Raw genomic sequence first — 26,731 nt, forward strand, 5'->3', positions numbered from 1 at the left:
TCAAAGAATGGAGATGATGAAAAACTTAACATTATACAGCCGCTCTCTCTCTCTCTCTCTCTCTCTCTCTCTCTCTCTCTCTCTCTCTCTCTCTCTCTCTCTCTCTCTCTCTCTGTTTATATATCTATTTTTAGCTTATCAGGATGCGTTATATACTTTTTTTAGCTTTGTTTGTTACTACTACCACTATTATTATTATTATTATTATTATTATTATTATTATTATTATTATTATTATTATTATTATTATTATTATTATTATTATTATTGTTGTTTTCTTGTTCTTGTTTTATTTTTTAATTCGTTTTATTTCCGTTTTCCTCTTTTTTTTTTTCCTTTTTCTTCTTCTTCCTCCTCCTGTAATTTTTCCTTGTCCACATCCTTCTCTGTCCACTTTTATTTATCTTCTTTCCCTTCCTCCTCCTCCTCCTCCTCCTCCTCTTTCTCTTCATCCTTCATGTACGACAGCATGCAATCAGGAACTGCACACACACACACACACACACACACGCACTAGCCAGAGGAAACAGGCTATGTAGGTTGGTGGGTAGGTCGAGAGAGAGAGAGAGAGAGAGAGAGAGAGAGAGAGAGAGAGAGAGAGAGAATAAGAGCAATCAAGAAGACAGGAAATTGAAAAAGATGTGAAAAATGTAGGAAAAGGGACGGAAAGTGTAAAAAAATAAGTACCTATATAAAAAAGGACTGACAAAATAGAAGAAAACATTTAGAAAAGAAGAAAAAACGAATTAACGAATGAACGAAAGGAAATAGAACAGAACATCACAAAAAAACAAGGAAAATTATAAGAAAAAACTAGAACTAGAGCAACAAAGAGAAAATAGAAAAGAATGTTAAGTCGATGGAAAAAATCATAGAAAAAGGGGGAAAGAGGAAAGTGAAACAACGGAAGTAACAAAGAAAGGGAAAAAAAGTAAAATTGAAGGAAAGAAATCAGAAAAATTTGAAAAAAGGAAAGTTAAACAAGAGAAGTAACAAAGAAAGGTAAAAAAAGTAAAATTGAAGGATAAAAACATAGTAAAACGGGAAAAAAAGAAAGTGAATCGACTTGAGCAAAAAAGAAAAGAATTAAAAAAACTAACAAATATCGATGAGAAAAACAAAAAAAGCGGAAAAATTCACAAAAAATTGGATAAAAAAGAAAAGTGAAACAACTCGCCCAAAATAACAAACAAAAATAAAATCAATAAATAAAAGCTAAAAATCGATGGGAAAAAATCATAACAAAAAAAAAGGGAAAAAAAGATGAAACAATCCGACTAAATAAAGAAAATGAATAAAAGAAAGAAAACCAATGGAAAAAAATCTGAAAAAGGAAAAAAAAGTATAAAAAAGGAGGGAAAAATCTGAAGGAAAGAGAGGCGCTCGGGATAATAAAACTGACCCCAGATTGCTTGCGAGAGAATTCCTTTGAGGCAATTTTATCCATAATTTTGCGCGTAATTGAGACTCGTAAACGCTGTGAAGTTATCAGAGAGAGAGAGAGAGAGAGAGAGAATATAGACTTATTTACATTGGCTACAAGGAGAATAATACAAGAAAAACAATGAGAGAGAGAGAGAGAGAGAGAGAGAGAGAGAGATAGGAATTTAGTAGATAGCAAAAGTGGAAAAGATGGAAAAATATAGGAAAATGACGGAAAAATATATAAAAAAAACTACCTATATAAAGAGTAACGGACACAAAAGGGCAGGATAGCGGTCCAAGATTTACGAGCGGGCGTTCACCTGGCGCACGGGTGTTGATCTTCCGAGGGAGAGTAATTTGGGTTGAGGGAGACGCGGCTTAATTAACGTGAGTCTGGCCAGGTGAGGGGTCGGACGGGTGAGGTCAAGGAGGAGGAGGAGGAGGTGGAGGAGGAGGAGGTGGTCAGTGAAGGTCAAAGCCTGCTTGTTATTATTTTAAAGCCGGATGCGTCTTTAATTATATGTATCCTGGTCACTATTTTAAAGGCTGACCAACTTTTTTTTTTTTTAGCTTTGTTTTCTCTCTCTCTCTCTCTCTCTCTCTCTCTCTCTCTCTCGTCGTATTTATCCTCTTACGTAAAACCTGAACGATGGTTGAAAATTGCCAGCGTGCATCAGTGGGACTTAAGCGAAGGTCCTCCGGCTCACCACACCCGCCCGCTGACCACTCGACCACCGCCTCACATTCCCAGGTACAGATGTCATTTAATACTCCGTTCCCCGTTTGTTCGCCTTTCTTAGCAATCAGTGCATTTCGTACTCGGCTTCATTCCCTATGCTTACACACGATCTCAAACTCGTCTCGGCCTTTAGCAGTTTCAGGCGTAGGTAGAAATTAACTAATGAACGCAAGATTAAAATCATAACATTACGAAAACAGAAAACACTATAAGAAGGAAAGAAGGAAACAACGTAGCAATGAAGAAAAGAAAGGAAAATGAACTACAGTCGATGGGAAATGGGAAATGGATCGGAAAAAAAATATGCCTGGTTTTAAATGACATTAGTTCAAGTCTTGTGTCATCAAATATTCTAGTCATCTCTCAGGTAAAAACTTAATAATATGTATGAGTTTCTTCCATATTCAGTCTTACGCCAAGAATAGGAGCTTTGTAAATGGATAAGAAAGATATTGATAGTGATTTTTAAGTGGTTATGATTCAGGTTACGTGATATCAAGAATTCAAGTTAACATTCGGGTAAAAAGGAAATTATATGTATGCGTCTCTCTTATCAAATGTCCTTCACACTGTTAAAGCCTCCCTCTGACTGCCAAGGATGCGAGCTCTGTGAATGGACAGGAGAGGTATTTATAGTGATTTCTAAGTGCATTTGATTAAAGTTACGTGGTTTCAAGGATTCGAGTCAACGTGCAGGTCCAAGCAAAATCATATGTGTATTGTTCTCGCTTATTACTCTCTCTTTCACACCATGTTTAAGCTTCCCACTGACTGCCAAGGGTGGAATCTCTCTAAATGTACAGGAGAGGTATTAATAGTGATTTTTAAGTGCATTTGATTAAGGTTACATGGTATCAAGAATTCAAACCAACATTCTGGTAAAACCTAAGTTATATGTGCAAGGATCTCGCTTATCAATGTTTCCCTCTGACTGCCAAGGGTGGAATCTCTATAAATGGACAGGAGAGGTATTTATAGGGATTTTTAAGTGCATTTGATTAAGGTTACGTGGTATCAAGAATTCAAATCAACATTCTCGTAACAGCTAAATTACATGTGCACGGTTCTGTCTTCTCAAACGTCCCTCACACCACGATTAAGCTGTTGTCTGGATGTCCAAAGCTCAGTCTAATTTAAGGCTGAAACGTAACCCGGAAATGTCCAGTCCATGATCACAGAGAACAGAACTAATGGTATTAATTTTCGCCTTGTCAATTGCCACTCACGTAAGTTTTCAGCCGATCTGCAAATGCCCAGGAAAAGATGGAATGGTGGAAGTCATTGATCACGGAATACATTAATCATGAAATCCAAATGCAAAGATCTAGACCGATACTCGAGGGCTTACTTAGTCTTTATTTTGTATTAACTGAACTACATGTGCAAGATTTCTGATTTTTCTACCTGTCACTCAACTTCAGCTGCTCTTAAAGGACTCTGAAAGAATTTTACGATCGAACTCACGCATCGAATCCAAATGCAAAATCTAGACCGATACTCGAAAGCCTAGTCTTTCTTTTGTATAAACTGAATCATATGTGCAAGATTTTTTTTTCACCTGTCCATCAACTTCAGCTGCTCATAAAGAACTCAGAAAGAATTTTACGATCGAACTCAGGCATCGAATCCAAATGCAAAATCTAGACCGATACTCGAGAGTCTAGTCTTTCTTTTGTATAAACTGAATCGTGTGTGCAAGATTTTTTTTTCACCTGTCCATCAAATTCGATTGCTCCTAAAGGACACAAAGAGTTTTACAGTCGAACTCAAGCGTTGAATTTAAATGCAGAATCTATTGAACAGTACTCAAGGGCTTAGTCATTCTTTGTATAAACTGAAATACGCGTGCAAGTTTTCTGCTCTTATTTATCAGTCAACCTCAACTGCTCTCAAAGGACCGAGGAAGAAATTTACGATCAGACATAAGCGTTAAATCTGAACATTCCAAGCGGTTAGTCATTCCTTTGTATAACTGAATTACACATGCAAGAATTCTGCTTCATCGCTTGTCACTCAACTTCGCCCGCTCTTAAAGGACCCAGAAAGAGGAAATTTCACGGTCGACTTCAAGCGTCAAATCTAAATGCAAAATCTTGAACAATCCTCGACGGCTCAGTACCTGTCACCTGCCTTTACCTGCCATCACCTGTCCTCGCATACGCCCCTTTAAAAACTCGACAGCTCACAGAGAGGGACCAGGTGAGCCTCAGGTAACGAGAGAAATCCTAAATCCTTAATCCTGGCTCTCATGAAATACCAGTAACAGAGACCGGTGCCAAGCAGGTGTCTGGCCTAACAAGACATTACATTAGCAGCGAACGAGACTCTGGAACTTCAGCGCTAACGTTCAATAAGCGACACCTAGAGTTAAGTTAATTATCTAATGAGCGCGGAGTGAGTGAGTTAGGTAGTTAGGTAGCGGAGTAGTGAGAGTAATCCGGACAGGTACAAGGCGGCGGAAAGGGAACATGGCAGGTGTGATGGCAATTACTTAGGTTAATTAGTTTGCCGTCTGTTAATAAGGGGGAGTGAGCGGCCCCGGGCGAAGGTGAAGTAAGGACAGTTGCTCGCCGTACGTCCTGCCTGATTGCCCTCCCCTGTGGCTCTTGCTCTCTCTCCCCTGTGTCATTTTGTCGTATGGGAACTCTAATGGTGATTACCTGAGCGGCGCCACAGGTAATGACTGCGATACATTGTGAAAAATAAAATGGATTGTAAAACGTAATTGCAGGATAAGGAAAGGGAATTCGTGGTGGTAATAGAAGTAGTAGTAGCAGTAGTAGTAGTAGTAGTAGTAGTAGTAGTAGTAGTGGTAGTAGTAGCAATAGTCAATCTCTATTTAAACATACACAAACACACACACGAAGGATTAGCTAGATGATTATTATCCATGAATAAAGAAGAAAATTAAGAGAAAAAAAAGAAATGAAAATGAAAACAAAACAAAAAAGTAGAGGAAAACTAAAAAGAATAAGAATCATTTATATTACTGTTACGATTATTTGATTAGGTTAAGTTAGATTAGGTCAACAATAATAATAATAAATAATAATAATCCCAATGGTAATATAAACAAGAGGAACAACAACAACAACACCACCACCACCAACACCACCACCACCAACAACAACAATGATAATATTAATACCAAAGCTAAGCCGGTTCTAAGCCTCCAGGTGTTAGGGTAACGCAGATAAAACCTCTAATGAACATCCCCGGGTCACCTTTCACCTGTCCTTTTTGTCCTTAATTACTGTACCTGCTAATGGTCTTATAAATGCAATATATATACACACATGGATAGTCGAGCATATATAAAGAGATAGATAGATAGATAGGTCGTTTTATTGACCACACATTCAAGTATAAAATAATACAGAAAATAATACAACACATACATATATACATTAACTCATACATGCATTCATATTAAACTTGCTTACCAGCTGATGTACCTAATCTTCCTATATGTCTATTTATCTGATCATCTATCTATCTATCTGTCTATCTACCTATGCATATTCCTATCTGTATAACAATGTATCTATCAATCTATCTAGAAATGCAGTCATAAAAATATCATACACATACATATACACATTCATACATGCATACATACACACACACACACACACACACACACACACACACACACACACACACACACACACACACACGCACAAACACTCCACGAACAGTACTGCTTCCCTACACGTGGCCATGACAGGTTAATCACGCGTTATGTTTACAATTTCAATCTGTTTTTAGATGTTAATTATTTTTTTGAAACTGAAAAATAATTATTGTACTCTCTCTCTCTCTCTCTCTCTCGACGTCATTCCCATTTTTCTCTTGCATCTTCTTCTTCCTCCTCCTTCATTCTTCTTCCTCCTCCTCCTCCTCCTCCTCCTCCATCTTCCTCCAGAGTCTCCTCCATTAATTTTCTCTCCATGTTCTCTCTATGCTTTCTTATCTAAAACCTCCTTCATCTCCGGTTTATCATCCTCCTCCTCCTCCTCCTCCTGCTTCTGCGCTTTCTTCTTCTCTATCTTCTCACGTAACCTCTATTTTCTTTTTATCCTCTCACCTTCTCTGACATTTCTCTCTCTCTCTCTCTCTCTCTCTCTCTCTCTCTCTCTCTCTCTCTCTCTCTCTCTCTCTCTCTCTCTCTCCCCCCCCCCGATATTCTTCCCTTAACCTTCAATCTCTTCCTCTTTTTCTCTCTCCCTTTATCAGTATTTTCACTCTCCTTATGTTGTCTCTCTCTCTCTCTCTCTCTCTCTCTCTCTCTCTCTCTCTCTCTCTCTCTCTCTCTCTCTCTCTCTCTCTCTCTCTCTCTCTCTCTCTCTCTCTCTTCCTCCTCCTCCTCCTCCTCCTCCTCCTCCTCCTCCTCCTCCTCCTTCCCTGGATGGAGGCAAAAGAGGAGGTAAAGATGCCAGTTAGCTTGAGGATAAAGGTTGTAACTCTCCTCTCTAGCATCTTCCTCCTCCTCCCCCTCCTCCTCCTCCTCCTCCTCCTGTTTCTCTCTTCATATCAGTCTCTTCTTCTATTTTTATCTCTGTGTGTCGTGTGAAAAATTATAAAAGAAGGGAGTGAGATAGATGAGATTAGGCTTATGAATGTGAGGTCTAGTCTCTCTCTCTCTCTCTCTCTCTCTCTCTCTCTCTCTCTCTCTCTCTCTCTCTCTCTCTCTCTCTCTCTTATTTTATCCATGCGCTTTGATTTTCATGGCTGTGTGTGTGTGTGTGTGTGTGTGTGTGTGTGTGTGTGTGTAAGTTTTGTTTTGATTTCAACGTCTGCAGAGTCTATAAAAATTGCTTCTAATTAGTCCAAAGCCTGACTCTCACCTTCTCTCTCTCTCTCTCTCTCTCTCTCTCTCTCTCTCTCTCTCTCTCTCTCTCTCTCTCTCTCTCTCTCTCTCTCTCTCTCTCTCTCTCTCTCTCTCTCTCGTCTCCTTTACCCTCTTACTCTCTCCAAACTCCTGAGGAACTTGAAGGAAAGGGAAGAGAAGATGGGTAAGAGTGCATATAAGGAGGAGGAGGAGGAGGAGGAGGAGAAGTTAGAGTAGGAGAAGACGAGAAGGAGAGGAGGAGAGGAAAAGAATGCAAAGGGGAAGGAGGAAGAAGATGTTGAGGAGTATTAAAAGCAGGAAAAAGAAGGAGGAGGAGGAGGAAGAGCAGAGAGTGAAGATGCTATAGAAGAAAGGAAAAGGAAAGAGGAGGAAGAGGAGAAAGTGGAGATGGAGAAAGAGGAGAAAGAGGGAATGAGAAAGGAGTATTAGGAGGTGGAAAAGAAGGAAGGAGAAGGAGGAGGAGGAAGACCAGGAAGAGAAGCAGGTATAGAAGAAAGGAAAGTGGAGATGGAGAAAGAGGAGAAAGCGGGAATGAAAAAAAAGGAGTATTAGGAGAAGTAGAAGGAGGGAAGAGGAGGAAGAAGAGTAGGCAATGAAGTAGAAATAGATTAGAAGAACGAACAGGAGAAGGAGGAGGAGGAGGAGGAGTTAAAATGATGAAAGAGGAGCAAGGGGGAACGAGGAAGCAGAAGAGGGGAAGAGAGAAAAATATTTATATACACCAAGTTTTGTAGAATTCATAAGCAAAAAAAAAATGTTGGTAATATTGGACGAGGAAAGTCATGAAGCTCAGCGTGCAAAAATAGAGTGAAGTTGTCGCCAAAAAAAAAAAAAACTATCTTTCATTAGTTTGACAAGCGTCGCAAAAATAATCAATGTGTTAAGGATTTTTTTGTTTCAAGTTTACGTGGATTTAAATGTTTTTCATCCGATATTTGCTTTTTTTTGTTTGTTTTGAGACGAGAAGAGATGGGAAAAATAACGATTGGACTTTTCCTCTGACCCAATTTTACTTTTTTCTTTTTTTCTTTTATCCATTTATATTTAGACTGATTATTTGTATGTTTCCATTTTCTCATTTATTATCATTCTTCCTCCATTCTCTTGCCACTTTTATTCCTGCAAGTTTTTCATTTCTCCTCTTTACTCCACTTTTATTTATTACCTTTTTACTTTCATTATTCTTCCTATTCTTCTACCTGCAAATTTGTACACTTTTTTTTCCTCTTTGCATTTTCTTTCTTCCTTCTTAACTTCTTTCTGCAACTTTCATTTCATTTTTCTTCTTTCTATCACTTTTTCCAATATCTTTTTACTCTATTTATTCTTCCCATTCATCTAACTGCAATTTTTTACACTTTTTTTCGTCTATGCATTTTCTTTCTTCCTTCTTAATTTCTTTCTGCAGCTTTCATTTCATTTTTCTTCTTTCTATCACTTTTTCCAATATCTTTTTACTCTATTTATTCTTCCCATCCTTCTAACTGCAAATTTTTACACTTTATCCTCTCTGCATTTTCTTCCATCTTAATTTTTTCTGCAACTTTCATCTCATTTTTCTTTCACCTCTTTCGTCTACTGCAACATTATATCACTTTCCCTTCTCCCTTTTCTCTTCTCTCTTCCTCTCTCTGCAATTACTTAACTCTGTGTCTCCCTTTCCTTTCTCCCTTTCCTTCTCCTTTCTCATACCTTAATTATTCAGCACTCCTTTCTTTTCTTCCTGTTTCTTTGTTAAACTTTTATCTCCCCCTATCTTTACCTCATCCTCCTACATTACTACCCTTTCCCATCTTCATTTCCATCCTCTCCTCATCTCCTTTCCTACTCTCTCCTTCTCCTCCTTCAATTACTTAACACTCCTTCAACCTTTTCTTCATCCTTTGTAAAACTTTTCTCTTCGCTCCGCCTCTCTCTCCTTCCTTCCTCGCGTATTGAAGCATCGACTCAGGTGATTAGGAGGATAAACACTGGTCGTCTATCTTAATTACACCTGGCTGGCTCAGACTCGCAAATGTAAGCAAAACAAACAGGTAAGAGGCGGCCCCCCATTCTTCCCCCTCCTCTTCCTCCTCCTCCGACTCCCAACTCCTTGTTTGCTCGCCTTCCGTTTTCTTTTTGGACACGGCCAGGAAATGTAAACACGGGCATGGACGCTTGTTACTGCCACCTCCAAGAGAACGATTTGGGTGGTAGCGGTGGTGGTTGGTGTTGCGGTAGTAGTAGTAGTAGTAGTAGTTGTAGTTTTTTTTTTACAGAAAACAGCTCAAGGGAAAAAATGAATGGAAAAAAAAAGAGAATAGTAGAAGTAGAGAAGAAAAGTGGCTAAGAGAGAGGTCAATTTCGGGTGGATAGACATATAGTAGTAGTAGTAGTAGTAGTAGTAGTAGTAGTAGTGATACTGTTTTTCTATACCTCCTCGTTCCTTTTTTTTTTTTTTTTTCGTTGATGCGGTTGTATTGGGGTGATAGTATTAATATTAGTAGTACGAGTATGTAAATAAGTTGTAGTAGTAGTAGTAGTAGTGATAGTGGTTTTGCTGTATTAATTATTTTTGCCTTTTGTTCGTGTTGTTCCTCTTGTTTACTTTTTTGGTCGGTGTTTTTAATCAACCAGACAAAGAAGCATCAGCGTATGGACGTGGATTAAAACACACACACACACACACACACACACACACACACACACACACACACACAAACAAACACACAATAGAGGGCGCGCATTACACACACATGGCTAATGGTTTGGTGTGGCGCGGAAGGGAAAAAGAAGTGTCATTACCTAAACACATGACGGACGACATTGAAACACACACACACACACACACACACACACACACACACACACACACACACACACACACATGCACTTTTTTTTGTAATCATATTTAATGCTTCGTCTTTTTTCTTCTTCTATTTTTATCTCATTACTTCTGATTTTTTGGGGGCTCAATTAGTAATGTTTTTTTTTTGCTTTGGTGCATTTGCTTATAATATTTTTTCACTGGTCTTTTTTATGTGAATATTTTAAAGGCTATTGCATATTTTTCATTATTTTCCACATGGTCTTGACTTATATTTAAGTAGAAAGTGTCCTTGAAAACACACACACACACACACACACACACACACACACACACACACACACACACACACACACACACACACACACACACACACACACACACACACACACACACACACACGCACACACATATTAGCTGACCTCTTACTTCACTTAGTCAATCCTGCCATTACTCACACTTACTTGCTTACTCTCTCTCTCTCTCTCTCTCTCTCTCTCTCTCTCTCTCTCTCTCTCTCTCTCTCTCTCTCTCTCTCTCTCTCTCTCTCTCTCACACACACACACACACAAGGTAGTCACGTATATGCCGTCAGTTCACCTCTCTCTCCCATCCCTTTCCTCCCCTCCCCTTCCCTTCCCGTACCTTCTGTTCCCTTCCACCCCTACGCTCTACTGCAATACATTAGCCAGCTGCCGCCCTATCGTACTCTCCATCACCGTAGTACGTTCGTGTGGGCCATTAGCTTAATCCTCCGCCTCTCTGTTGCATTGTATATAGAGAGAGCGAAATGAAGAGTGATTTTGTCCACAGAATTCGCGTGGGGCAAAATGCTAACCCAGGGAGACATAGAGAAGGAGACTGAGGACGAGGAGGAGGAGAAGGAGGAAGGGAAAGAATTTAAGAGAACCAGGTTAGTGAAGTGTAGCGGAGTAGCGAAAGGCGGAATAGAATATGTGAAGGGTAAATGGCCCACATAAAGACTGATGGTAAAGAATGGAATAATGGAGAAGGGGAAGGAAGGAAGGAAGGCAAGAAAAATGCAAGGGACACGAGAGCTAATGTGAAAGGTGGAATGAAGAGGTAGGAAGTGGAATGTCGTAGAGAGAGAGAGAGATAGGGGGAGTGAGTGAGCGAGAGATAGAGAGAGAAGAGAACGAAAGAAAGAAAGAATGCAAAACAATGTAGAAAGAAAAAAGGAAAGAAACAATGCATGGATGAATGAATGAATGAATATAAAGGAGAGAGAGAGAGAGAGAGAGAGAGAAACGAAAGCAATATTCTTAACAACAACAAGAAAAAACGGACACAAAATTAGACATAAAATAATTAAAATGAAATGCAGGGAGAAACTGAGCAAGAAAATGTGTAAATATATCTCTCTTTGAATGTCCTGACGAAAATATGATAAAATGAACTATCAAAAAATCATGAAGCAAAGACGGACATTGCAACGAAGACGGTAAATTACATATTCCAAAAATAACCTTGAACACAACGAGGGACTAATTGAATTTATGGAGGCGTAAAAAGTTATAAAGAAAAGAAATTAGAAACCAAAAATAAATTACAGAAACGAAAAAAGAAGTTAGAGACCAGAAAATAAATTACAGAGACCAGAAAATAAATTACAGGGACTAGAAAATAAATTAGAAACTAGAAAATGAATTAGAGATGAAAAAGTAAACAGGACTCTCCCAAAATCACTAAAAGTAACGAAAACAATAACCCAAATAGAATAACCAAATGAATATACCTAAATCACAAAGACCCAAATAACCAAAATTAACCGAAATAACTAAACCAGAATAGCCAAAAAAATAACAAAAAAAGCTAAATATAACCCAAATAGCGAAACCCAAATAACCAAAATGACCAAATTAACCAAAAAAATAACCAGAAAATACATTAAAGATGAAAAATAGCCTGCAGCACAGCGGCGGACTAATTGAACGTATGGAGGAGTGAAAAAAATAATAGAAAAATAAAAATAAACGTTCTCGAAAAGGCAGAATAGAGTCATTTATTTAGCTTTCTAATTATTTGCATCCTTTTTTAGATAGATATTATTGTGTTTTGCTATTTTTATTTCGTTTATATCTATTTTTCTATCGTTTATCAATTATCTTATCAACTTATAGAGAGAAGAGAAGAGAAGATAAATAAATAAAGAAAGAAAGAATGCAGCGAGTAGCGGGCTTTTTATATTATTCTTTCCTTTTTTGTGTGCCCTTGAGCTGTTCCTTTGTTGTAAAAAAAAAAATATAAAAAGAAAGAAATATAGAAAGACGAAAAGAAAGAAAAAGAAAAAAAAAATGAATGAAAGGACTTAAATATTTGCTTCCTTACTAAGATATTGCGCATTGCTATATTCCTTTAGTTTATATGTACTTTTTACCTCGCTGCAATTTATCTTCTTACGTTGAATATATTAGTGTAAGTGAAGAGGAAATTACAAAACTGTTTTCTGTTATGATTTAGACGTGAAATTCATTATAACATCCTCTCCCTCTTGTTATTATATTCTCTCTCTCTCTCTCTCTCTCTCTCTCTCTCTCTCTCTCTCTCTCTCTCTCTCTCTCTCTCTCTCTCTCTCTCTCTCTCTCTCTCTCTCGTTTCCTCGTATTGTTAATTAATCCTCTATTCTTGAGTGTGTGTGTGTGTGTGTGGGTGGGTGTGGGTGTGGGTGCGCGTTCCCCCCTCGAGCTCCTAGCAAACTAAACTCCATTTGCCACTTGACGCATGTATATCTGCATAGTATATAGTTAATTGTTCGGGTGATGTTTTGGATGTTATATCAAGAACAGTTTCGTATAATGCTCGTCAGACACAATCTCTCTGTCTAAAATATATATTCAAATGGTTTGTTTTTATATATGTTTAATATTTGCTTAATCCGTTTCCCGTGAAGCGAGTGAATACACAAAAACGTTAAAACTCCACAAAGATACCGTAGAAAGAATAGATAGGAGACAATCAAAGTTAGTATATGAAGAAGCTCAAGTCTTAGGAAGAGGAAATACAACAAAAGGAAGGACATTTAAGAGTTAACGAAAGTATAGGTTGTAGCGTCATGATGCACTTTTATAATCAATCAACAAATTAATCAAACAATACGAATACAAATACAATAAAAAAACGTTTAAGAGTTAATTAATGGAAATGTTGATACGTCATAATATATTTTCCAATCAGTCAATCAGTCAATCAGTCAGTCAGTTCACCTGCTTACTCACCTCTGTTGTGTCCCCAGTAGGAGCGTGCAAGGGTGCCGCTGAGGTGTAGCAGAAGCAGGAGGAGCAGGCAGAGGCTGGCACCCCTTGAGGCGACCCGTGGCACTCTCATGTTGACTGTGTGTGCGTGTGTGTGTGTGCGTGTGTGAGTGCGTGTGATCTGTAAGGCCTCCTCCACTCGCAGCCGTTGTCCTCTTTTTTTCTCTTCTATATATTTTTCCTCACTTTTTTATTTCTTTTTTTTCCTCTTCTTTTCAATGTCTCGTTTCCCGTTGGCTCTGTCTCTAAAGGGCGTCTATTGTTTTTCTTGGAATCTTGTTGTTTTCCATTTCGGTCGTTTGTTTGCGTGTTTGTTCTCGCCGCGCCGAATGTGATTGCTTTGCTCTTTTTTTATTTTTTTTTTGGCTTGTCACTCTGCACCGTGTTTGATTGTGTTTGGTTTTGACCCTGCTTTATTTTTTTTTTTATCTGGGTTTTATTTTTTCTTTCTCTCTTTTCTCTGTCTTTATCTCCTCATGCCGGTTTAGGGTTTATTACACACACCCCACATTTTTTAGCTGTTTTATATTGGGTTGATGTTTTTTGTGTGTGTGTGTGTGTTTTTTCCTTTATGCTCTGATTTTTTTTCCGATTTTTTTTCTATGCTGTTCTGTATGTTTTTCTCTGCTTTTTTTCTATATTTTTTCTGTGTTTCTCTCTGTTTTTTTGTTTCCGTTTTTCTCTGCTATTTTTCTATTTTTTCTATTTTTTTTTGTTCCCGTTTTCCTGTATTCTCTGTATTAGTATTTTTTGTGTCGTTTATTCTCTATAGTCTGTTTTATTCTATGTTTTACCTTGTATGTCCTTCCGTTTTCCTCTATTTTCTGTTTTGCTTATATTTCCCAGACATTTATATTCGAGTTCTCTCTACAAATATATCTTCCCTTTTATCACCAGTTTTCTGTCAGCTATTTTGTTCTTCCTTTTAAATTATCGTATGGTTCGTATATATTTTTTTTTCAGTATGTTTTTCTGTTTTTTTCTGTTGCTTTTTCCTCTATGGTTTTTATTTTTGTTTTTCTATGTTTTTTTCTATGTTTTTCTCGTGTTTTCGGTTCGTATTTCTTTAGTTTCCGACAGTCACAGTTTTAGTTTTTTTATCTATATGCATTTATAACTTTTTTTCCTCACTCAGTGCATTTGTTTACTTCACTCAGAGTTAAAATGTTTATTGTTTTCGGGGTTATTTGTAGTTGTCATTTTGTTTGGATTTTGTTTCCACACTCACAAAACTACTGGTGATGTTGTTTTGTTTTTCGCTGTGTTACAACATGGCGTGGTCGTAGTATTAATATTGCTTTCCTTTTTTGAGTTTTTAATATTTGTTTCTACGAATAATACTGCTTCGTAACTTTATTTTATCTTTCTGTCACTATTTTCTCTTCGTATTTTACATTTTACATTTTCTGTTTTTCTTTTCTGTCAGGCGAGTTGTGTTTCTCTCTCTTTTCTCTTGTTTTCTAATCCATTTGTCACTCCACTCTACGTATTTATATTTTCTACTCCTTCTTTTAGTCTTTATCTTTCTGTCACTTCTCGCTACGTATTTTTATTTTCTACCTTTTCTTGCTATTTTCCAGTCGAGTTATATTTCTATCTCTCTTGCCTTGTTTACTAATCCCTACTTCACTCTTTCCGTATATTTTTGTTTGATGTTTCTTTTATCCTTCAGGTGACACTTTCCCTTTTGTCTTTTTCCCGTTTTTTCTCGTATCTGTCTCGTGTCACATTATTCAGCTTTCTTCTATGTCTCTGCTCCCGCTCGTCACTTCCCTCCTGTGAAAAAATAAAAAGAACGATGCAGGGAATGTTTTATCGATCCCATATCCATGTTGTTTTCATTTCATGTTTTGTTTCTTTCGTGAAGGCTAACAGGAATTACACCTGTGTGTGTGTGTGTGTGTGTGTGTGCGTGTGTGTGTGTGTGTGTGTGTGTATAATGACCGACTCTCAATATTCCAATAACGCGTTGGGACACTGTGACTCTGCGGAGGAATATTCCCGCTCGTAATATTTGGGTTCACACGCACGCAAACACACACACACACACACACACACACACACACACACACACACACACACACACACACACACACACACAGACACCATCCCCCCACTCACCCCCCCCCCCCACCCACACATACAAATTTCCTTTTTTCTTTCTTTATTCTCTGTTCTAATACTAATCATTGAACAAAGGGAAAAAAGACAAATCACACTATCGAAACTAATATAAAAAAACTTCAGTAATACTAATAACAAAATAGATTATTATATGAAAGTAAAAACAGTAAAATCAAACACACACACACACACACACACACACACACACACACACACACACACACACACAGAAAAAAAATAATCAAGGCACAATCTACCTTCATTCCATCACCCTCCTCCTCCTCCTCCTCCTCCTCCTCCTCCTCCTCCTCCTCCTCCTACTCCTCCTCCACCACACCCCAGCGAGTCAATAGCATGTATGATTCCCCGATAATTACGTATAATCAACGTCATATTTCCGTCTGGGCGCCGCCGCCTACACCGCGCGCTCGCCAAATATTCTCCCGCCCGGACTTAATAATTTTTTTCAACCTTAATTTTCACTTTTTAAACCTGAGAAATGGGTCTGAGAGAGAGAGAGAGAGAGATAGTGTGGGTGGGGTGTTTTGCAATCGCTATTGTAAATGTGTGTGTGTGTGTGTGTGTGTGTGTGTGAGAGAGAGAGAGAGAGAGAGAGAGAGAGTGCGTGCAATGTAACTCGATGCCATACGGAAAAATTAAGAAATGTTGAAGGTAAAATATTTTGAGGTAAATTTATAAATATTCGAGTCACGTTTGTCTGTGTTTGTGTATGTGTGTGTGCGCGCGCGCGTGTGTGTGTGTGTGTGTGTGTGTGTGTGTGTGTGTGTGTGTGTGTGTGTGTGTTTGTGTGTGTGTGTGTGTGTATTTAAGTAAGTAAGTACGTAAGTAAGTATATACCAACACTTACTATACTTACACATATGTAACCACAAAGATTTTCATAGAGGTTCATTTACCATATTCATTAGTAGTTTTATGAGCCTAGTAATAGTTTGACAAGTGTGTGTGTGTGTGTGTGTGTGTGTGTGTGTGTGTGTGTGTGTGTTTACCTAGTTTTATTTACCTAGTTGTAGTTTTACAGAGCCTGGGTTTGTGCTTGTGTGGTCCCGTCTCCGTATCTGTATTTGTCCAACTTTTCCTTAAAGTGTCTGTGTGTGTGTGTGTGTGTGTGTGTGTGTGTGTGTGTGTGTGTGTGTGTTCGTGATTAATAATGCACGCGAAATGAGTGTTGCAGATATTTTCTTACCAAACACCAACGCGTCAAGGTAAACACTACTATTTGAGGAGCATAAACATCAGAGTTTTCAAAGTAAAGGTCACGCCGCGTTAAAACAATATAAAAATCACTACATACCAGTATGCACAACTGCACCAAAAAAAAAAAAAAACTTACAACTAAAATAAATCAAATAAATCAAATATACGGTCTAAAATATAACTCCTAATAAGTGATAAGTGATAAGTAGTCAAGTCAATTACGGGTTTCGAAGTGGGGTTCTTTGGATAATTTAATGAGCTTGAAATCCTTAAATAATTAGATGATTACGTGGTTAATTTGCAACAGAAAAAAATACTAAAGGGCACACACGTACTTTATAATTGATGTTCTTATATGAATTTTAAGGTAATATATAGACCTGTTTTTTGAGATATTGTAGAAGCAGAAAAAAAAACATACGAGTAGAAAATCGGAAAAATATCGACTCCTTTTGTAGATATCTGAAAAGTAGAAAAATTACCCATGCGAATAAAAAAAAATGGGAAAAAGGTATAGATTCATTTTTTTCACATATCTTGAAAGGAGAAGAAAAAAATATAGGAGTAAAAATTTGGAAAGAAAAATATCGATTCGTTTTTTTAGATATCTTGAAAGGAGAAGAAAAAAAACATAGTAAAAAATGGGAAAAAAAACTATCGATTCCTTTTTATAAGATATCTTGAAAGGAGAAAAAAAACCATACCAGTAGAAATTGGAAAAAAAAATATCGTTATGTTTTTTTAGATATCTTGGAAGGAGAAAAAAAAAAAACATTCGAGTAAAAAATGAGAAAAAAAATATAGTGATTCCATTTATAGATATCTTGGAAAGTAGACAAACAAGAAAAAATAAAAGAGCTACAGAAAGAAAACATTAAGCCCCAGGTCAAGGTTGGCGATAATGACGATTCTTAAAAATGCACGAAAATCCCCGAAGATTTAAATAAGCGTAAAAGGAAGAAACCCAACATTTAAAAAAGCAAAACAAAGGCTCGTGAAAAAGTCTTGATTGTGTAATTATCTTTTTTTTCATCAAGCTTCATACCGCAAACTTTTCCGTCTTCTCTCTCTCTCTCTCTCTCTCTCTCTCTCTCTCTCTCTCTCTCTCTCTCTCTCTCTCTCTAACACACAAAAAGCTAACCTAACTACTACTACTACTACTACTACTACCATTACAACCACTACTACTACTATTCATTTATATCTATCTCTTTATCTATCATTTAAATATATTTGTCATTCATCTATATATTTTCTTTCTTTTTATCTATCTAACTATATCTATCTATCTATTTCTTTCTCCCTCTCTATATCTATCTATATCTATCTATCTATTTCACACACACACACACACACACACACACACACACACACACACACACACACACACAGTCTAATCATGTTCTTCCTTCTCGTCAATAAGATGAAGGGAAGAATATTGACAGCAACGGAGATGGATTCGAACCCTGTACCGGAATGAAAAGGGAGAATCGAAACCCCTACCAAGGAATCATGTTTTTACAAGGAATCATATTATTAAAAGTAACATAACTGATCCACCGTTGAGGAAATGAATGTATAATCCCGTTTTTTCTTTTCTTCCTTTCTTTCTTTCCTTCTTTTTTTCTTTATTTTTTTGTGAAGTGATAATATTGAACCAAGCAAAGCAATTATCATATTATTAAAACTATTATGCTAAATTTCAAGGTAAGGGAGATTAAACAGTTCAATCCCTTTTGTTTCTTTTCATTCTTTTTTCCTTTCTTTCTTTTTCTTACTTCTACCTCTATTATTTCTTCTCATTCTTTCTTTCATCTTTTTTCTATTATTTTTTCTTCTTTTTCTTTATATATTTTCTCGTTTTTTCTTTTCTTTCCTTCTTTCTCTATATCTGGGTACAATACACACACACACACACACACACACACACACACACACACACACACACACACACACAAACCAACTCTTCTCCTTTCTTTCCTCACATGCTTAGTTCAGCCTTTTGAGAATGACACAGCTCTTCCTCCTCCTCCTCCTCCTCCTCCTCCTCCTCCTCCTCCTCTTCTTCTCTTTATCCTCCTCCTCCTCTTCCTTCTCTTTCTTCTCCTCCTCCTCATTATTCAGATCCTTTTCGATGTCATTTTCCTCCTTATCCTCCTCGTCTTTGTGTCCTCCTCCTCCTCATCTTCCTCCTCCTCCTCCTCCTCCTCCTCCTCCTCCTCCTCCTCCTCTTGCTTTTTACTGGTTCGCTTTTTCGTTTTCCTCATACTTTCCCTTCCTCCTCCTCCTCCTCCTCCTCCTCATCCTCTGTTCTCTCCGCTTTGTCTCTGGATTACTGAAACGTTGAAGGTACGGAATAGTTCTTAAGGTTCTCTCTCTCTCTCTCTCTCTCTCTCTCTCTCTCTCTCTCTCTCTCTCTCTCTCTCTCTCTCTCTCTCTCTCTCTCTCTTCGTTAAGCCGCTGCGTATTCGGGAGCTTTACACACACACACACACACACACACACACACACACGCACGGACAAGTTGTATCACGACTAAACAAGACTCCGCCAGCATTCCTCCGTTCCTCTCGTCACGGCTTTTGTTTAATTGTTTCTGCCTTTACTTTCTGGTCCTCCTCCTCCTCCTCATCCTCCTCATCATCATCTCTTTCATCTTCTTCCTCCTCCTCCTCGCTGTTGCTTCGGTTTTATCAATGTTGTAGTCGTGTTGTTTTTCTGTTTTATTCGTTGTATTGTAAGTTTCTCCAAGTTCTAAATTCTTTCTTTTTCTATTTCTTTTTTTTTATACGTTCTTTTATCTTTCATCATTTTTTTCCTGTCTCCTAATCGTATTTTTCTATTCCTCTCTTCTCTGTGCTTCTCCCTCTGCTTTGTTTCATTATTTTATCTATCTTCTTTATCTATCTGCTCTATCTATCTTCTTTTTTTTCCTTTTGTATCCTTATTTTGGTTATTCTTCCTTTTTATTCAAGTCAGTTTTTCCGTTTTTTCATCTATACTTTCTTTTCCTTCTTTTTTTTTATTCTCCTTCCTTTCCTTCTTCGACGTGAACGCCAGGAATGAATGTCGGGCCCTTGCGGTCCTCCAAATAGTATTCAAACCTTCGCACTCCCCTTTCACCTCCTTATCACTCGTCTTTTTCCTTTTTTCATATCTTTCTTGTCTTTCCTGTATTTTTTTTCATATCCTTCCTTTCCTTATTCAACGCGAACGTCAGGAATGAATGTCGGGCCTCTGTGGTCGTCCAAATAGTATTCAGACCTTTTAGAATATCTCCAAATCCGCCCTAATGATCCTCGGTAATGATGGCTCCGCGGGAAACGCATCCACGCAAAACCACAAAATACCGCGGAAAACTATTAAATTTCGGGGGTTTAAAAGCACGTGGACGGATCTATAGCGGCGACTCTGGTATATTTTACAGTAAAGGAAGCAGCTCAAGGGCAAAAAAATAATTGGGAAGAAGAAATAATCCTACTAATCACTGCCCGTATAAAAGAGAGAAGAGAAGGGTAGGCAAAAGAGAGGTCAATTTGGGGTGTTTTTTCGTTGTATAGAATGTCGTCAGAAGGGTTTGGACTATCTAAGGAAGGTGTGAGTTTTGCAGATAATGAGTTCGTAGATGAAAATACCTTAGCGTGATATCTGATACTGACTTGCAGACTCTGAGGTTGGTTGTCCAGTCGGTTATTCGTGTTGTATGGACAGTCACCGGAAAGGGTTTGAACTATCTAAGGAAGGTGTGAGTTTTATAGTAATGAGTTCGTAGATGAAAATACCTTCGCGTGATATCTGATACTGATTGCAGACTCTGAGGTTGGTTGTCCAGTCGGTTATTCGTGTTGTATGGACAGTCACCGGAAAGGGTTTTAACTATCTAAGGAAGGTATGAGTTTTATAGTAATGAGTTCGTAGATGAAAATACCTTCGCGTGATATCTGATACTAACTTGCAGACTCTGAGGTTGCTTGTCCAGTTGGTTATTCGTGTTGTATGGACAGTCACCAGAAAGGGTTTTAACTATCTAAGGAAGTCATGAGTTTTGCAGATAATGAGTTTGTTGCTGAAAATACTCCCTCGTGTGGTATAGACAGTCCAATCACTAGAAAGGGATTTAACTACCTACCAAAGTGATGAGTTTTCCAGATAATGAGTTTGTTGCTGGAAATACTCCCTCGTGGTACCTAATACTGAGTTAAGGACTCTGATGTTACGTGCTCAGTCTGTTATTCGTGTTGTATAGACAGTCACTAGAAAGGGTTTTAACTACCTACCAAAGTGATGAGTTTTCCAAGTAATGAGTTTATTGCTGGAAATACTCCCTCGTGATACCTAATACTAACTTCAGGACTCCGAAGTTATTTGTCCGGTTGCTTATTCGTCCAGTCCGGTCACTAGAAAGGGATTTAACTACCTACCAGAGTGATGAGTTTTGCTGATAATGAGTTTGTTGCTGAAAATACTCCCTCGTGATACCAGCTTACTGACGGAAATGATAAAGATTAAGCTCTGGGATTTGACTAGTTATATTTGCATCGTCCTCAGCTGCGTTGGAGTGAAGAAAGACGGATTGAAAGTATATGGTATGGAACAGAAAAAGGGATGTATAGTTTTTTTTTTTTTTATGTTGTATTTATAGGCGGATTCAGTCTGAAGTTCATCTCATTATTATCGTGGGTAGGAAACATTACTCTTTTTCTCTTTTCTTTTTATAGCGATGAGTGATTAATCCTTTGCACCCTTTTTTTGTTTCCTCTTACGCACCTTTCTTTTTTACATCTTGTTCTGCTCCTTTTTACGTCTTCTACATTCATTTTTTTTTTACATTTCCTTTTGCACCCTCTTTTTACATCTTGTCTTTTTTCTTTAGCCCGGTAGCTGCGGGGATCAGTCTGTTAAAGGACCTTCTAAGCGAGAAAAATTAGAAAAAAATCATCACTCACACAAATCATTTCATAATATATATCAACGCATTTGTGATCAGTTTATGCATCATCTATTTTTAGGGGGTTTATATCCTGGCAAGAATCTAACCCGTCACTGGCACACGGTAAAGCCACAAATTTGGCCCGTCGCTGCTACCGGGTTAACTAATTCTGTGCCCTTTTTAAACATCATCAGCACCCTTTTTTGAAATATTCACCCATTTTCTAGAACACAGAGCCACGAGCTATTTCTTCTAGTGTCCTTTTTACCCGTCCCCTCCTTCATTAATCACACAAAAACTAAATAACTAAAATACAAGCAAAACTAAAGACTGATGTAGCAAAGTATTTCAAGGTAGTTATTGATTAGTTATTTGTTGTCTTTTGTAATAATTCTTGTCTTTTTTTCTATTTTTATTTATGTTAAGCGTCAAGTCTCGTTCGTGATCAACCGTTTCCAGGATCATATCTCCCCTCACTACTAACACAAGCATCTCTCTCTCTCTCTCTCTCTCTCTCTCTCTCTCTCTCTCTCTCTCTCTCTCTCTCTCTCTCTCTCTCTCTCTCTCTCTCTCTCAAGACACACAGCAACCTCCTTCCTCCATATAGAGTAAGAAGAGTTAGAAAAACCATCAATCTCATAACAGTACCACTAACACAAAACACTCCCTTCTCTCACTCCTAGACGCCCGGACTCTCTCACCTGTCCCTTCACCTGCTCGTTCACCTTTCACTGGTCACGTAATAGCTCAGGTGTCGTAAAGAGTCCACGTGAGGTCATTAGGTGAGAAAGCGGATCACCAGGTATCAGTCGCGATGTCATTTACTCTCTCTCTCTCTCTCTCTCTCTCTCTCTCTCTCTCTCTCTCTCTCTCTCTCTCTCTCTCTCTCTCTCGAGCACTCTTCACTTGTTCCTCCTCCTTCATCTGTGTTTTCAGGCCTCAAGTTTTTTTTTTATCGTTTTCTTTTTCTTCCTTTCTCTGTTCCTCTATTTCCGTTTTTTTTTTTTTTTTTTTACTGAGGTGATTTTTGTTGTTGTTTTTTTCTCTTTCGTTGTTTTTGATTTCCTGTAGAAGTAGGAATCTAGTTTTTTTTCTCATTATTTTCTTCCTTTTTCTGCTGCTCTTCTGTCACCTTCTTCCTCCTCCTCCTCCTCCTCCTCCTCCTCCTCCTCCTTTTTCTCTTCCACAGTTTTTCATTTCCTGTTGAAGTACCAATCCTGTATTTTTTCATTATTTTCATTCTTTTCTACTGTTCTTCCCTCCTCCTCCTCCTCCTCCTCCTCTCCCTCCTCCTCCTCTTCCCCCTCCTCCTCCTCTTCCTCCTCCTCCTCCTCCTCCTCCTCCTCCTCCTCCTCCTCCTTCCTTTCTCTGAGTTAATTCCCGTTTTTTTTCTTTCCTCTAACAAAACCACAAATTAAAGAAAGTTCCGAGTACTCCTTCACGCCGGAGACGGAGGATTAGCAGGCCAGGTGATTTAGTTGTGGTAGCAGTAGTAGTAGTAGTAGTAGTAGGAGGAGGAGGAGGAGGAGGAGGAGGAGGAGGGGTCAGTAGTATTAGATAGACGAAAAAAGGGAGAAAGAAAGAAAAGAAAATGGAAGGGAACAGAATGAAGGAAGAAGAGAAGGAGGAAGAACGGAAGGATAGCATATATGTAAAGGAAGAGGAAGAAGAAGAGAGGGAGAAGAAGCAGAAGGAGGAACGAGAGGGACGGAAGGAAGGAATAGGAGAAGGAAGAGGAAACGGAAGAGGTGGAGCAGTATAGGGAAGGATAGCATGTGGAGAGACGAAGAGAAGGAAGAAGGAAGGAATAGAAGAAGGAGGAGGAGGAGGAGGAGGAGGAAATTCCAGCAACAATGGAAAGGCTAATTGCTTGCTCGGGAGGGAGGGAGGAGGAAGATAAGATTGTGGAGAAATGGAGGGAGGTGGACTAAGGAGGGAGGAGGAAAAAGGAGAAGGGACATTACCGGAGAGAGAGAGAGAGAGAGAGATTGAAGTGTGTCCACGATATTGATTTAATGTGACTAGATGAAGAAATGTGTAGGAATAGTATCTCTCTCTCTCTCTCTCTCTCTCTCTCTCTCTCTCTCTCTCTCTCTCTCTCTCTCTCTCTCTGGAAATGGAATAATTGAAAAACCTCACTATGCTAAATCGCGTCAACTTATTCTTCCTTTCGTGACATTTATCTTCAACTTTTGTGTTAGTAAGTTTGTCACCTTTACCCTTTATTTCCAGGTGTTACGGAGGGCAGACAGCGGGGCTCATTAGCAGGTTGGCTCCCCTAATTCAACACCTGCAGCAGAGCCAACTCACGGAAATCCAAGGTATGTATACACGTTAAAATATGTGTTAATGTGTGCGCACTTATGTGGTGGTGGTGTGGGTAGTACTGTATGTGCGTGAGTGCCTGTGTGTGTGTGTGTGCGTGTGCGTGTGCGTCTGTAAATATACCACAAAGAAGTAATTCACCAAAACTTCCAGTCAAAACACAGTTAAACATTTTTTTTTCAACGTCGCACAATACTTTTCAATCTCCTCAACTTCACTCCACGTTCAAAGGCCTCGGAGTCGAAAAATGCCGCGGAACAGACGTGTCAATCACCCACGGCACCATATCCGGCGGCAAACACTTGAGGGCTTACAGAGGGGCTGGAAAAAACGGGTGGAAATGGGCGAGTGAGCGAGAGAAACTGTAGCGCGAGGAAGCGGTGGAGAGGAGAGGCCGGGCGCGCGATGCTCTCCTCTCACTGTCAAGACGCAACTGACTGGGGTGGCACTTGCTCCGCCTGACACTCTCTCACACACACACACACACACACCCCATTCTCCCCCGCTCTCCCTTTCTCTCTCTCTCTCACTAGCTTCCTCGCAGCCCCCATTCTAGGCCCTGAAATGCAGCAGCCCCTTAACACATCCCAGTCTGCAGTGTCTCCGTTCTCCTCCTCCTCCTCCTCCTCTGGTCTTGTTGATGGCAGTGTTAAGCTTTAGTGTTGTTTCTGGTGCTGGCGGTGTTACTGGTGGTGGTGAAGGTGGTGTTAGGTAGACTTGTATCTCTCTATTTACCTGTGTTCTCTCTTTCTTTCTTTCTCTATCTCTCGCTTTTTCTTTGGGTTTTTTTCTGTATGTTTCTTTTTCTTTATGATTATTGTGTCCTTTTTATTTTTACTGTGTTGTTTTTCTTGTCTTCTTTTTTCTTTCCTCTTTCTCCTTCTCCTTTTCGTTCTTCATTTGTATCTCTTTCCTCTGTTTTATTATTCCTCTTCCTCTTGTTTTATCTTTTTTCTCTCCCTCTTTTTTTCTTCTTTTACTGTTCTGCTTTTTGTTGCTGTTGCTATTATAAAATTCCTATTGAACTTTCTTTTGGTTATTTTGTTATTTATATGTTATACATTTACACACACACACACACACACACACACACACACACGCAGCCATACAACGCACGTCAAGGTTTCTCTCCCTAAATTTATGATCCTTTCCGCCGGAGCCGAAAAAAGTATAAAACAAAAAATGTATGAACGAGATTCCATTCCCGACGAAGGCCACAGAGGCGAGAGGTTTCGGCGCCTGGGTTCGCATTCGGCGCCGAGTGATCACGCTGGAGCAGATTCGGGCCGCGGACAGAGAATTCGGCTCCCGTGAACTGACCAGATAAGTTAATTCGGGTAAACTTGGTCGGCCCTGAAGTCCTTTCCACCGCGCCGAATTGCTGGAAGTGACGAAACCGACAATCTTTTATTTTAGTAGTGAGAGAGAGAGAGAGAGAGAGAGAGAGAGAGAGAGAGAGAGAGAGAGAGAGAGAGAGAGAGAGAGAGAGAGACTGTGTGTGTGTGTGTGTGTGTGTGTGTGTGTGTGTGTGTGTGTGTGTGATCCCCCGGCATTCAGTTTCACATCGGAATAAAACGCATTTAGACTTTAATTTTCACTATTATATTTTTTTCCTGTTTATGAGCGAAAAAATGCGTAAATTGTTAACGTTATTTATTCTTTTTTTTTAACTCTACTTTTTTGCGTGTTGATGAAATGCGTTTTGGGCGAGAGAGAGAAAATAATGAAGTTTTTTTTATACATATTTTCACAATTTTGCTAACCATTTTTTGTTTTGTTATATCTATTACTGAGATCGTTGTCATTGTAGTAGTAGTAGTAGTGGTAGTAGTAGTAGTAGTAGTGGTAGTAGTAGTAGTAGTAGACCTCTATCTCTCTATTCATCTGTGTTTCTCTCTTTCTTTCTCTTTCTTTCCTTTTCTGTATTTTTTTTCTATTTTTATTATGCTATCTTCATTTTTACTATATTCTCTTTCTCATTACTTCTTTTTTTTTCTTCTTCCTCTTCCTTTTCGTTCATTATTTGTATCTCTTTTCTCTATGTAGTAGTAGTAGTAGTAGTAGATGTTGTTGGTCTTATCTTATTACTCTCTCTCTCTCTCTCTCTCTCTCTCTCTCTCTCTCTCTCTCTCTCTCTCTCTCTCTCTCTCTCTCTCTCTCTCTCTCTCTCTGATGAATTATTCCCTACACCCTACTTTTCACTCTCCCTCTTGTCACCCTTGATGCCTCCCCTTCTCTCTCTCTCTCCCTCCCTCCCTCCCTCCCTATCTTCCCTCCCTCTCTTCCAACCATCCGTGTCTTCCATCTTCTTTCACTCCCTTTTACCCTTTATCTTTTCCTCCCTCCATCTCCCTCCCTCTCTGCTACCCTCCCTTCCTTCCCCATATGCTGTCCTCCCTCCCTCTTCTCTCTCACTTCCAACCTGTCTTTCCTCCTTCCTTCCTTCTTGTCTCCTCCCTCCCTCTCTCCTTCCTCCCTCCATAGCTCCCATCCTCCCTCCGTCCCTTCTCTCTCTCCTTTCCTTCCCATTTCTCTCCCTTCCCTTCCTCGTCTCTTGCCCTCCTTCTTCCCCTATCTTTCCTCCCTTCTCTCCTCCCTTCCTCACCGTATCTCTCCCCTCTCCCTTTCGCACCCCTCCTCTCTTCCTCCATCTCTGCTAACCCCCCCCACTCCCTACCCCTCTCTCCTCCCTTCCTCTCCTTTTCTCTCCCTTCCCTCCCTCCGTCGCGTCTGTTTCACGCCCAACAAAAAATATTAAGAGATAATGTCTGTTTCTAAAGGGAACTGTCAAGGGAAAGTGACCTTCTGCCCTTTTCCTTTTTTTGCCTCCTCTTCCTCGCCCCTCTTCTTCGATTTCCGTTCCCTCCTCCTTTCTCCTTTTTTTTCGTTTTTCCTTCTTTAATTCCTTTCCTTCTGTTATTCCCATCTTTTCCTTCCCTATTTTACTCTACTTTTTTTCCTATTCCCTCCTCCTTTTCGTTTTCTCTGTTTTCCCTCTGACTTTTCCCTCTTTTTCCTCTCCTCCTCCTCATTCCTCTCT

The 26,731-nt window shown here is 39.0% G+C and overlaps 1 protein-coding gene across 1 annotated transcript in view; it reads right to left on the reverse strand.

Annotated features, from left to right (window-relative positions):
* The window catches only part of LOC126999497 (fibroblast growth factor receptor-like 1), a 70,556-nt gene extending 46,412 nt beyond the window's left edge, over window positions 1–24,144 (reverse strand). The window contains exons 1-2 of the mRNA XM_050862144.1: window positions 24,006–24,144; window positions 13,059–14,870 (exon numbers count right to left, since the gene is read on the reverse strand). Coding sequence (XP_050718101.1) covers window positions 13,059–13,167 — 109 coding nt within the window. The 5' untranslated portion in view covers window positions 13,168–14,870; window positions 24,006–24,144. The remainder of the gene's footprint in view (window positions 1–13,058; window positions 14,871–24,005) is intronic.
* Between the last annotated feature and the right edge of the window lie 2,587 nt (window positions 24,145–26,731).

Source organism: Eriocheir sinensis, chromosome 16 (assembly GCF_024679095.1).
Source record: "Eriocheir sinensis breed Jianghai 21 chromosome 16, ASM2467909v1, whole genome shotgun sequence".
NCBI classification, from domain to species: domain Eukaryota; kingdom Metazoa; phylum Arthropoda; class Malacostraca; order Decapoda; family Varunidae; genus Eriocheir; species Eriocheir sinensis.